General features: G+C 38.0%; 1 protein-coding gene across 5 annotated transcripts in view; it reads left to right on the top strand.

The window, feature by feature from the left end:
* LOC112983243 (prune homolog 2 with BCH domain) overlaps positions 1-11,770 on the top strand; it is a 139,630-nt gene extending 127,860 nt beyond the window's left edge. The window contains exons 16-20 of one of the 5 annotated variants that reach the window (XM_064501911.1): positions 2,165-2,263; positions 4,383-4,418; positions 4,941-4,979; positions 6,532-6,579; positions 8,784-11,770. In XM_064501911.1, the coding sequence (XP_064357981.1) occupies positions 2,165-2,263; positions 4,383-4,418; positions 4,941-4,979; positions 6,532-6,579; positions 8,784-8,805 (244 nt within the window). In that variant the 3' untranslated portion in view covers positions 8,806-11,770. The remainder of the gene's footprint in view (positions 1-2,164; positions 2,264-4,382; positions 4,419-4,940; positions 4,980-6,531; positions 6,580-8,783) is intronic. The other 4 variants (XM_064501912.1, XM_064501913.1, XM_064501916.1 and 1 more) reach the window with 4 other exon arrangements.
* The last annotated feature ends 914 nt before the right edge of the window (positions 11,771-12,684 follow it).

Raw genomic sequence — 12,684 nt, 5'->3', positions numbered from 1 at the left:
AACTAAGAAAAACAGTTTAACAGGGATGCAGTAGGTAAAATTAGCAATAGTAGTCATGGGAGATTGATTCAGTTGCCTTTGGTGTCTGAGATAATCTGTTGGCACCCTATTTCCTCCCAGGGAAAAGGTGGGCAGTAAAATTAAAACAAAATCAAAGACGCGATGCCTCTATCAATGTGTGAGTCATTTGTTCTAGATGGCCATACGGAGTAGCAGTGACCACAGGCATTGCATTGCCAAACTGGGGAAAAAGTTGCTTATAAACCGAGTTTGGTGAAGAGAGTTAATAGTACAGAACTTGAGAAAATAGAACCAATTAAAAATTCCATTTCAGCCAAGAAGTAGATTGAGTCTCTGTTAGAAGTAAAAGAAAGTACAAATGGGAGCTGTGAAAAGATGGGCAGTACACATAGTTAATATGTCGTTAGGCCGAAGAAGAGTTGAGGGTGAGAGGTATTTGAACCCTCACTGAGGACAGAATAGCTGTGTGAGGAAACTGAATAAAAAGCCCAGGGAGGCCAAAAAGAAGAAAAATACATTGGTTGCAAAGATAGAAAAAAAAGCTGGATTCAGGTCCTGGATATCATTTATGGATCAGTTAGTCACAGCAGAGATCATTTTAGCTGTGTTAGGCAGGAAATTAGGTTTTTAATAAAATAAGTGTCTGTGAAAGATTTTCGGCATTTGATGGAAATATTTAAGCAGTAGAAAGTTAACAGAGTGGCAGCATACCTCGCCTAAAGTCAGAAAGAAGCAAGGACTTCTTATTTTAGGCATATATTTGGGATGCCAATACATAGACTTCCACATGAAGCAGTTAGGTAAAAATCAGTCACTGTTGTGGAATTAGTGGACCCCGGAGAAACCCCAAGTGGAAAAACAACCTCTACACAATTTTATTTTTTGGGTTTTTTTTCAGTCTTTAGATGTTTCCAGATCAGGTTGCTGCTTGCCAAGTTGCTTCAACTGGCAGTTCAGATGATCTAGACTGTGATTAACATTTCTAATAAAATGCTAAGAATTATCTATAAGTTATCATGGCTTTGATCAGACAATTATGAGTGATTCATGCATCTTAAAATCTGAGATTAGCATGTGGCAGCTGTGTGCCCCTAATGATGCTCATCTGTTACAAATGCAAAGTAAAATGAATGAGCTCAAACACCTATTTACAATACCTTGATGGATTCCTGTTTTAGTTGTCTTACTTTCTTTGATTAAGAAGATAAATGTGGTAAGGCAAGGGGCAGTAACTTTTGGATAAGAGCTATTTCAGATGCTTTGTGTTGTCTGATCATATCCATGAATCAGTGGTAAATAGGAACAATATATTCTGTTTTTCATGGCCTAGACTTAAGAACATTCATTCTTAATATGCATTCGTCACTGTCAGTGATGTTAAAAGACTGTCTAAATATGATCAGAGCTGGATTTGGAAAATTGCTTTGAGTCAAATGAAAAAGATACATTCCTTATAGACTGTTACATATCAATAAATCAGATTAAACAAGTGAATAGTCTTGATTTTTTTTAAATGTATTTTCTGAATGGTTTAGATTTTTCTGTAGGATCATTTCTCAAACGTAATAAATGATCATACAGCACAGACTGAACTAAGCAAGGGAAATATTTCCTCATGATAAGGCCCTACACTAAGAATAGACTTGCATATACTCAGTCAGATCTGTACTCATCCAAACAAAAGTGGAAGTTAAGCTGCATTCTGTTTGGTTGGGAGTCATGGTTAAATCTAAATGCTAATTCATCATGATCAGCTGAAGTGAATGCTTCTCATCTTTTTTTCGGTCTAAGTATGCTGCAGGGGATTTGGTTCATTTTAGAATTTGAATACATCATCTTCAAACTGTAAAACCAATTGCGTTGCCTAATAAGTAGGCATTACAATTTATAATGGTGTCCTAAATATTGTGATGCTGCCTGGCAAAGAACAGCAAAAGGTCTAGGCCTGATTTCAGCCCCACTAGAACACAGATATGTTAATGATCATCAGAACTATATAACTCTTAAATAGTTATATATAACTGGAATATGAATAGGCAAATGCTTAGATTAGAAGTAAATGTCTTCTCTTTGTTTATTTTTTCCAATCGTGGGAGATTTTGTGGAGGAAACTCAATTTACTTACGCTGTTTCTGTGTTTCAGCTCGAAGTTCAGCAGTAAGATACAGTACGTCAGCACATTGGCAGAGCTCCGTGAAATGATTCCAATGGAATATGTGCACATACCAGAGAGTATTGTCAAGTAAGTGGTGTACTTGTGCTAATGGAAAGTATTTCCACTAACTAATCAGGTTGTCTACGAGCCAGAAGTATAACCAGGTTTTACTTTCCAAGTCCTATTTAGGCATAGTGGCGTTTGAGAGTCTGTAAGAAAATTTAAAAACTTCCATGTGATTTTATTACAAATACTTAAATTTTGTTTTACAAGAATTCCACTAGCAAACCCTGAAGGAGGAAAACATTTTGTCATTGAAAAACAAACCAGAAGGGGTATGTATTCCTAAGGGAACTAAAGTTTGTAGTTTTGTACTGGACCAAATGAAACAGCTGGTAAAATGAAGACAAACTTTCAGAATCAAAGTCCCTTCATCACACTTATGACTATATAATCAGAATTGGAATGAACTCTTCGCTCACTAATCATAACCCAGAAGGAAAACAGGAAACCTGTACACTTCCACAGGTATCCCTTATACCATATTTTTCCATAACTTTTACCTCTAGGTCTTACTGTGCTTTTAGGTTTTAGTCATACAGAGCTTTGAACTGAAACAATAGTTCTAAAGATAGCAGTTTAGTAGAAATCCACTGAAAGTCCATAGGTTCACCTTTCCTTTTCTAGTTGATTGGTCATGATTTAACCCATAACCAGATTGAAAGGCAGTGTTTCCATTCTTGCCTTTCGTGTGTAAAGGTTTTCTAAATGCAAATTTTTCTAAAGGAAAGATACCTGTTAAAAAAATTTTATTAAGAAGTTGATCTGAAGTTGATCACCTAAAGTGGCTTTTTTGAGGCCAGAAAACAACAAACTGAAATGATACACCAAGCTTAAAACATTGGAAATCAATCACAGTGGGTCATTATAGCTCATTATTACAAAGATATGCTGTCAAGGAATGCAATATTTTTTACTTCTGTGTGTCAAGTGTACTAAATTTTCAATAAATGCAAAGATTCTGTCCAAGAAACTGTTTTGATGAGTAAATAGGGAGGTATCTGATTATCTTTTCCTTACGGTTTATCAGTGACTAGGTATGGAGCTGTTACAGATCTCTTCAACCCAGGCAGGAGTTTTCGTAGCTGTCCGCCAGTAGCTGTGAAAGCAGCACAGTTTCCTTCATCAGACTGGTGGTTGCTTTGACGTTAGGTCCTCTTGTGCTTCAATTCCAGAGAGCAAGTGGGAAGCTCAATTCTGCAGCAGCACTTGTGAAATTAGTAAATTGCTGTCTTGAAATGGGGGGTCAAAGGGAGTTTCATTCAAGTTTATTTGCTTCTGTAATTACGTTATAGGTAGAGTAATTGCAAAGAATTTAGGGTAAGAGGTGGTATGAGAGGGGTAAGAGATGGGCTGCTAAAAAGATGTCCAGAATGTTTTAACATACCTAAAATTCTTTTACCCTTTCTTCCTCCCTTCCTCTTCTGATTCCTGAAACATTGTAGTTTCTTATAGTTGCCTTTGATAAAGACCTTAACCTGATACTTTAGTGCTTTCCACTCTTTCTACTTCTTGCTTTGTTTTATTGTTATGCTATGATGTCTTTTCTTCCCTGTACACCAAAACTCCTTGGAAAGTCCATTCAACTCTCAGACCAAAGGTGAAAGGTTCCCAGCACCGAAGAAACTTTAGGATTTAGAGCTTAAGAAATTCTAGGGAACTGCTTACTTCTTGTCATCAGCTGCAGAGGACAGATCTTGATTGCACTGAAGAAAAAAATGAAAAGGTCACTAGTGTGCCCATTGGTGGCAGGCATTTTCAAGATGTCATGGTATGAAGATTTAGTGGATGTCCGCATTCAAGGCACTGTGAGTGGATATTCCAATGTCAAAAGGGAAAAGAGCAGAGGTCACAGCAGAGGTGTGTTCCAGCTGGTAGTTTTATTTCTGCTTTGAATTGAGAAAGATTCCTGTAGCAAAATAAAATGCAGCTTTCTGCATTGTATTTGCTCCACTGGCAAGAGCAAAAATATCACTATGGACAGAAAGAATTCCACCTATAGAGAGGACATAGGTTTATGCCACGATTTGGGGGTTTTTTTGTGGTTGCTTGGTAGCTTTTACTGAAGTGAGGTACAGTGTGCCTGTTTTATCATACAAACTTGTACATCTTTTTTTTTTTCTTTCACCCACTCTTACCTTGTAAGGTATGATGAAGAGAAGTATTTTAAGAGAAGAATGAGGTAAAACTTGCTTTCTAGCCTGTGCTACTGCTCATAATGGAGTAAAACTGTGTGATGTAGCCTTCCACCAGGAGATGACCTCAACAGCTGAATGAGAGAAGCCTTGCAATAGTTTGCAATCTTACTTTCCCTTTCAAGCTATTGAGATCAGCCTCCTTTGCAAGTAAAACTAACTAAACTGTAAATGCCCTTGACTTGGCCAGGCTGCAGCTAATTTAATTCTATCTGATGGAGCAACTGAATGCTTTCAGCTCTGTCCACTGAGCATGCCTCAGATCCCTGCTGCTTTTATGTTTCTGCCTCCAAATGAGCTAAATAAGGAGTTACAAATTAAAGGGGGGTTAAGAACGAGAGTAAGTGGTATTATATTGAACTGAAGAGCTTTAGGGTCAGTGCGTAATAGTGGGTGCCTATTTTAGAAGCATGTACAGTATTTGTTCTTTGCTCTGCTATTGCTCTGCTTTTCTCTTATGCTCTGCTTGCTTCTTTGTTTCTTTATATCAATAACTTTTACTCACGCAGACTGGATGAAGAGCTAAGGGAAGCTTCAGAAACAGCTAAGTAAGATAGTTTTCAGCTAGATGCTGGCATTGTATTTGCTTGGTTCACAGGAATGGATTGAATGCAACGGTATATGATGTGTTTGGTATAGCAGTCAGCTCATTGTTTTGGTTACTGTGTGAGTTGCCACATTTGTGAATTGACTTCCTTTCTCACTATATGCAGCCTGCCTTTTTACAGTTGGGTCTCAGTAAGGAATAATCATATTCTTAGACTGTAAAAAACATTTTTGTTATTGGTGAATATTTTTACAGCCACAGAAAGGACCGAAATCACTTTTTTACTCAGTTAACTGGTTCATTAAACATTTTCTCTCCTTTGTCCATTATGTCAGATGATTCATATATTTTTTTTATGAGGCACTTCTTTTTAAAACTGACATTTTACAGCAATTTGCTGAGCTAAGGATGGCTATTCTATCTCACGCTCAGTTAAGGCAGCCCTGTGTCTCCACCTGCTAGTTGGATGGATCAGTGGATTAATACTTGATAATATTGCGTTGTCGAAGTTCCATTTATAAAGCAATGTCTCAGCTGATGTTCAGATATTTTAAACTCCGAAGTCTCTACTCTGACTTTGACATGCTGAGGCAGAATGTGATGAAGTACCACAGAGATCCTGAACTGGAAGTATGCAATCCTTCACTTGCTACACTGCCCTTAGAAAGAACTTACCTGGGCGCTTTCTCTGCGTGTGCATTGTGCACCGCCTTCCAGAGCAGGGTGCTGTGTCGGTGGCTTCTCATGTGACACTTTCCCTGGGGTTTTTGTAACCTAAGATTCTGGTTTTGAAGTTTCTTTTCAGTCTCCTACCTTTAACTTGAGCATTTCGGAATTTCTACCTCACAGCTCCTTCTTTCTCTTACCTTTTTTTTTTTTTTTTTCACGATGTCTCCACTTTTGTGGTACACATTTTCCTCCAGTTCTCCTGAGCTTGGCTTTTAAAATCACCAGAGAGAAATGCCACAGAGAAATACCCCAAACACTTGCCACTGTTTCTTGATTCCAGTACTTAATTGCCTAAGAAGCAAAAATTCACATAAGCAATTATCTGATACCACCTGGATATTATATTAACCCAAAGCAAGTAAGAAACCCAACAACCCATGAAATGTAACTTGTATCCCTTCTATTCAAATATTTTCAAATACTTTAGGGTATATGACAATGAAAACTGTGTGAAAGCGAGCTGCTTTCTTGTTACCCCTGTCATTTAAAAGGATGCAGGCTACAGCATAGCAGTGAGAGAGGAACTAAATATTCATATGCGGCACTGCTGATTATTGTTACTGTTAAATGTATGATGTCACTGTAGTGCATTCCCCATCCTCGACTTATGGAAATAATTATAAACAAGTATTACTCAGATTAATCCATGTTGCAGGCACTAAGCTTGTTACATTCCTATCAATAATGTTTGTGTGTTTGTGCAGTCACAGATACTCACTGCAGTTAGTTATTACATCCCCCAAATTTGATTTCATATCTAAATAAAAGAAAGAAAGAAACATGGAAGAAATGTTTACTACTACCTCTTTTTTCCTTGCACCCAGAGCTGGCTGCCTCTCAAATGATCCAGAAATGACTTCAATGGAGCAGGAGTAAGAATTTATGCCTGATAATATTACATTTTAACATAATTTCACCACCATGCAGTTAGGAACTGAGGCTGGGTAGACTCCATGAAGCCTTCTGGAGACCTAAACACCCTTTTCTTTTTTTTCTCTTCCCCTGGCAACTTGATTCAATATATGCAAGCAGAAGAAGTGCTGAAGTTAAGGTTTATTATACTTGCATTGCAGAAGTGTTTAAGGTTAAAGACCCTTGTCAAGCAGAGAGAGATACAGTTCTTAGCCTGAAGGATATTGAGGTTAAGTTGTTTGAAAGATGAAGTGAAAAGGTACGGCATGATCAGGGTGAAGCTGATCACATGTGTTATGCTCCATTAAAAGTGCTCAACTTGCTGTTCTAATTCTGAGGTTATCCTCAGCAAACCATCAGTGCAAAACTCCTCCCTTTGGGTGCTGGGGCATGCTCTCAGGGCCTTCCTTCTCTGTGCTTTTTGTGCCTCTCAGCTTCTTTCACACTTATTTTCTCCAACTAAACCTCTGGTGTCTTTTTGTTGCCCCCTTTTCCAAGCCGGACCGATTCCCTTGGAAATGGGAACATGCCAGCGCTGTGGCAGACCATTCTTCCTGCTAATGCTGTAACCCGGGCGGGCGAACTGAAAACCCTGCACTGCTCATACTGTGCCTCAGCGGGGCGGTTTGTAGCCCATGTGTGACATTTGCACACGAGCATTAGCAGTTCACTGCTCGAACAGCATGGCCAGGGCAGCAGCGGGTGCATTCCTGGCGAGGGTGGACCGGGGAGGAGCGATGGGAGGGTCTGCTGTGCCCACCTGCCTCACTGGCATCTCGAAATGCACCGGTCTGTCACACCGGCACGCTGCTCGGGAAATAGTGTAGCAAACCCGACTCTTCAGTAGAAGGTTCTGTCACTTACATGAGTGTAAATGAGCAATAATGAATCAAGTGGAGCTTTTTTTGTCACTTTTTTCAAATAAAATTATACTCTAATAAAGTGTCACAGTGTTAAAAATCATACATCTGTCAGAACCCAAAATTAAATTCCTGATTCCTACTATTAGACCAGTTGGCATAAAACTACAGAGCACTTTCTACTTTTTTTTTTTCTTGCAGACACAGTTTATGCAATAATTAGTCAATGTTAAAACTTTTTTTTAAAATATGGCAGCGGTAATTAAATAACATACTAAAGACTATTTATTTATGCTTTGGGCCTTTTGTGGCATGAACTATTTTTCTGTTTTTTACAAAAAACAAGCTGGGCAGCAAAAAGCAATATGAAAGAAAATTTTTATTTAGCTTAAATAAGTAAGGTTTGGGGCTGAAATAATGTTAATTCCTGCTATTTTTTTCTGCAAAATGGTGTGTCTGTCTTTAGAGGCGGCAACAATTTTCCTGTGCTTGTATCATTCATTTCTGGTGTCTTTTCCTCAGGAAATAGGATTTCCCTTGTAAATGCCACTACAGTGATGACGGCATTTTTGCACAGCCTTTTTCTGTATGCTTTCTGCTGGAATCTCTCTGGAGTCTGCCCAGCTCTTAGTTTGCTTCCGTTTTCCTTTTTATATCCATTCCAAAGGCTTTTGTTCATTGTCATGCTCTCTCGTTTGCTAGAGTTTCTTGTACTACCTGACGACTTTTTGAAAATTTTTGTTATGAAATAATCCACAATAAAGATTTCTGCATGTTCTGTAACTGCTAGTGACCTTCACAGGTCATCAATTTTCATGTAGGAATGTATTCTATGAAGGAATATTGTATTTTGATGCAGTATTTATGATGACAATTTCTTACCCTAAAGAATACTTCTAAAGAATTGGCTGACATGTTCTTTGCACTAAATGGCAAAACCATAGTCCTAGAAACATTTTTAGAGGCATCCGTATCTTACTCATTTCCACATCCAGTGTCTAATTCTACTCATACTGGGGTTGCTGGGAACGTAGCTATGGATTTCAAGAAAACAATAACAGGTCCTGTTAAGGTCTGAATTTTCCATATAAATTAGATAGATAGGATCTGTGTAAATTATTTACACAAGAAAATAATAATAATTTACTTGTATATAAATACACAAGTAATAAATACATAAATAAAGTAAATGAGAGATGAGGATGCTTCATACTTTGCGTGCACTGAAATTTGGGAAAATTAGTAGCAGTGTGTTTCATAGCACTGATTTCTTTCTTCTTCTTCTTCTTTTTTTTTATATGTAGCATTGACATGAGGCTGAAATAAAAAGCACCGCTTGCAGGCATTTGAAGAAGAGGGTTCGCATGGACTTTCATCACCCAGATGCCCATGGCCATGGTGTATAATAGGCAGTTTGGTTCATTTTATTTGTTTTATAGTTCTTCAGTGCCATTCAGCAATCCAAGAAAAGCAAAAGGGCCAATCCTGTTGCCATGGGAACAGCAGAAATTTGGACTTAGCTGTGTATGTTGTTTTTGGAAATATAGTTTGGATTAAGAGAGCTCTACCATCTAGCATTGGTTTATATAAGTGTGTGCAATTTCTGTTTAAAATTATTATACTATCTTACCAACAATGTGCCTCGTGAATGAGTCCGTGAGGATGTGGTTGTGTTTCAATTTTGTCTTCAGCATATTAATGTTTATGCATAACAAAGCAGAATAGTTATTATTACAATAAATATTAGCCTAGTTTGTTTCACAAAGCAGCTTCAACTTTGTTATTTTAAAAGAATTTGAGAAATGATGCAGGAATTTTTTTTATGAATGACTCTTGCTGTCTGTTTCTTGCTGTCTAAAAAGTCTCCATGTTCACTTAACCCTACTGACTTTTTAGTTTGGCCACAGAAAAGCCTAATATATTTCTAAATTAATCATTAAAGAGACTTCCCAGAGGACAAATGACTAACTGAAATTAATTTTATTTTCATAATTTAATTTAGTATTTTTATTTTTTTTAAGGATAGCTTTTTAAAAAGTAGCTAATCCTGTAAATGTTTGTCAGATATTTTGAAAGCCTTGGAACATTGTTTTGTTATTGTTGGTTTTCTTAACCTGTTTTTCCAGAACTTATTTTTTTAAGTTACGAGTCCTCAAATGGCATCTGAACTCAAATGATAAAGGCTAATAATGCTATGAATGTGGAACAAATACTTAGTACTTTCTACTAACAACTTTAACTGAAGGTTAAATATTTAAATCTACAGTTGGGTGTCATGATCATTTTTTAGGGATAGATGTCAAAGTATTATTCAGAATGTGTTTCATATCAGAAAATAAGTGTTAAAACACATTTTGTTGTCTGTATCATGGTACACACCAGTATAAACAAGAGAAAAAAAAACACCCAGCATTTCTTCTTTGCTGCTGTCCTGCATGCTGGTGCAGAAAACACTGTAGTAAGTCCTGATTCTCAAATGGAAAATATCTGCAATGTTTCAGACCATTCTTTTGCAAAGGGGTGCAAAATAATACTCAAGTTAATTCTGCTTGTATCCTTTATAGAGCCAAGAACTGGATAAATCTTTCCCTTCCCTTAACACACAAACGCATGCACACAATCCCAAACCTGCTGACCCACCTTCCTTTTGGGATGTCCCAATGGAACTAACGGTATTATGCACTGTCTGAAATATTATTCTTAGATTCAAGAGATTCTCGTATACCCTAGAATTACGTCTGTGGATTCTCTACTTTGTCTGTAAATAAGAAATTCTTAGAAGTAACAATTCAAGATGATTTGCTCATTCCTATTTTTGTGTGTGCACTAACTCTAGTCCTGCTTCCAATATTATTAATTAAAGAGAAGACGAGCAAAAGTTCTGCAGGGAATAAATTTTAAGAAAGAGGCAGGACAGTGGAACCTTGATTTTCAGTAGGAGCTAAACTGAGAGTGAGTGAAAATTAATTTTGCCCTTCTTTTAAAAGATTGATATTTTCATTATGTGTTTTGCACGTTTCCATCTCTGTCACCTTGTACCATGTGTTTGCAAGAAGGGAGACTGCAGGCAAGGGAGCATGTGTCCATCGTTGTGTGCCCAGTAGTTCAGCTGCTCTAACAAAGACTGACAAAATTGTCGGAAAGACAAGAAGTTGCCAAATGCTTTCTTATCTGCCAGCATCGAAACTGAAGTATCCGCACCTCTGCAGTCCTTGTTTTATGCTGAAAGCCAGTGCACTGTGTCTCCGTCACCCTAGTTAGCCTGTTTTATCACACCGTTCTGTCAGTTCCTGGTAGTTTTCACAGGGGAAGGGCCTAATCCTGCTCACCATTATTGCTGCTCCATAACCTAACCTTATCATGGCCTAAATTAGGATCTGGTAGTTTACACAGCTCCTCAGATATCTGAACCTCGGCTTGTGTCTGCCTTATAACAGTGCTGCCACGTAATATACTGGAGATAGTGCTTTATGTAGAAATTAATATTTGTGTTAACTTCCAGATACTAATTAAGCTTGGCCTAGATCTGAACTATTAAAAACAATTAATAGCATGAAGTCACACCTTCTGTAGACCTATCGTTTAAGCCACCTAGAATGAGCCAGTTGACTTGTGTTACACTATAGCTGAGAGGAGCATTTGCTGAAAGTGAAGTTCACCGCCAGGCGGAGGTTCAGCATAAATCTTTATGCATTCATTGGGGCGTAAATGGAGCAGACGTGGTTTGGAGTCTTAGTGGCAGATGTCAGCTCAGAGGTGAATTTCATTTTACAGGTATTGTGTGAAATTACTGAACAGCAAAGCTACCCATTAATTCATCTTATTAATGTGGGCAGACTAATAGTGGCAGTCTGAGATGGAAGGAGTCTATTTAAGCCAAATGTCACACGAAAATGAAATGGGGCACCAATGTGATGGTGCAAAACGGTTGCAAGAAAAAGGTGTGGTTACCTTTGCTTATTGATATATTTGAAAAAGTTTTTTTTAATGTTATATTATGGCAATTATATATTATACTAACAATAATGTATCAATATTAATAGCAGTTTGTTGGAAGAGGAATATAGTACATCTAATTGCACAAATATAATCTTTTATAAACAATTTTTTTCTACTGTGTATCAGAGTGCTCAGATCAAATATAAATTAACAGTTGCAATTTGTTTTTTTGTTAAAAGACCTATGCCAATTTGAATTATAGATTAAGCAATACAAGGATATCTAATATCGTTGTATGTACATATATACGTATGAATCAGAAATAAAGAGCTGCAACCCAGCGCTAAAAGTATTTCCTTTCTGCACCAAGGTTTTTTTGTTATTCCCTGGGTGCCTGGAAGGAGTTTCAGTTTGCAATTCTTTGTGTAGTTACAACTAACTTTTCTTTCCATTCACTCTTCCATACCCGTCACCTTCTTCTAACGAAATCCTGGCCTTGCTGATACTAGTAACGTCGTTCCTGAGGGAAAGCAGGAGCTCTGCAAGTTGCTCTTTAATTTGTGGCTCTGCTGTTATGTCTGGATCAAAAGCATAGGTAGCATCACTCCGTCTCACCCCATGGGCAGCATCTGAAAGCTAAGGGGCAGGAACAGGCTGGCTGTGAAACCACGCAGGGTGGTTTCACAGCCTTCCTGATGGTGGTGAAAGCGTCAGTCAGAGCTGGTGGATGTTCAGCCGTATCACTTAGTGGGTACCCATGGCACTACTCCTGTTCCCTTCTACTTAAAGCTTAAACTGGTCAGCTTAGACTGCTAGTGCTTTAAGTAAAGCTGACTGACTTGGGATCAGCCAGCCCAGCAGTGCTGGCCAGTGAGGTACCACATCAGAGCTGGGTGAGGGTAACCCATGGCTTTTTAATTGCATCCCAACTGCAGGCAACTCAGAGTGCTCCTAGGGTGTTAAACTGGGCCTTAGCAGCAGCCTTAGTTGGCCCTGCCACAGACAAGAAGTAAGGCTTTAGGGATCTTAAACTGTATTTTGGTTTTGAGGGTCCTTCTCCAGGTCCTTCTAATGTAATTTAATTGCGATTTAAGTGTTTTGTTGGCAGCTAATCTCTGGGATGCAGTAATGTGGCATCATGTATAGGCTAAGTTTCACAGGTTGGAAGGTCTATCAAATTTTCTGTAATACTGTAGTTGGGAAAAAGTGTGGATAGTGCTAGTACTATCACTCACTTAAATTCAGAGCTCAGATATTTTTTCTCCC

The sequence above is a fragment of the Dromaius novaehollandiae genome, chromosome Z, assembly GCF_036370855.1.
Source record: "Dromaius novaehollandiae isolate bDroNov1 chromosome Z, bDroNov1.hap1, whole genome shotgun sequence".
Lineage (NCBI taxonomy): Eukaryota > Metazoa > Chordata > Aves > Casuariiformes > Dromaiidae > Dromaius > Dromaius novaehollandiae.
The sequence above is the reverse complement of the archived record's forward strand: the minus strand, read 5'-3'. Positions and strand labels throughout refer to the sequence as shown.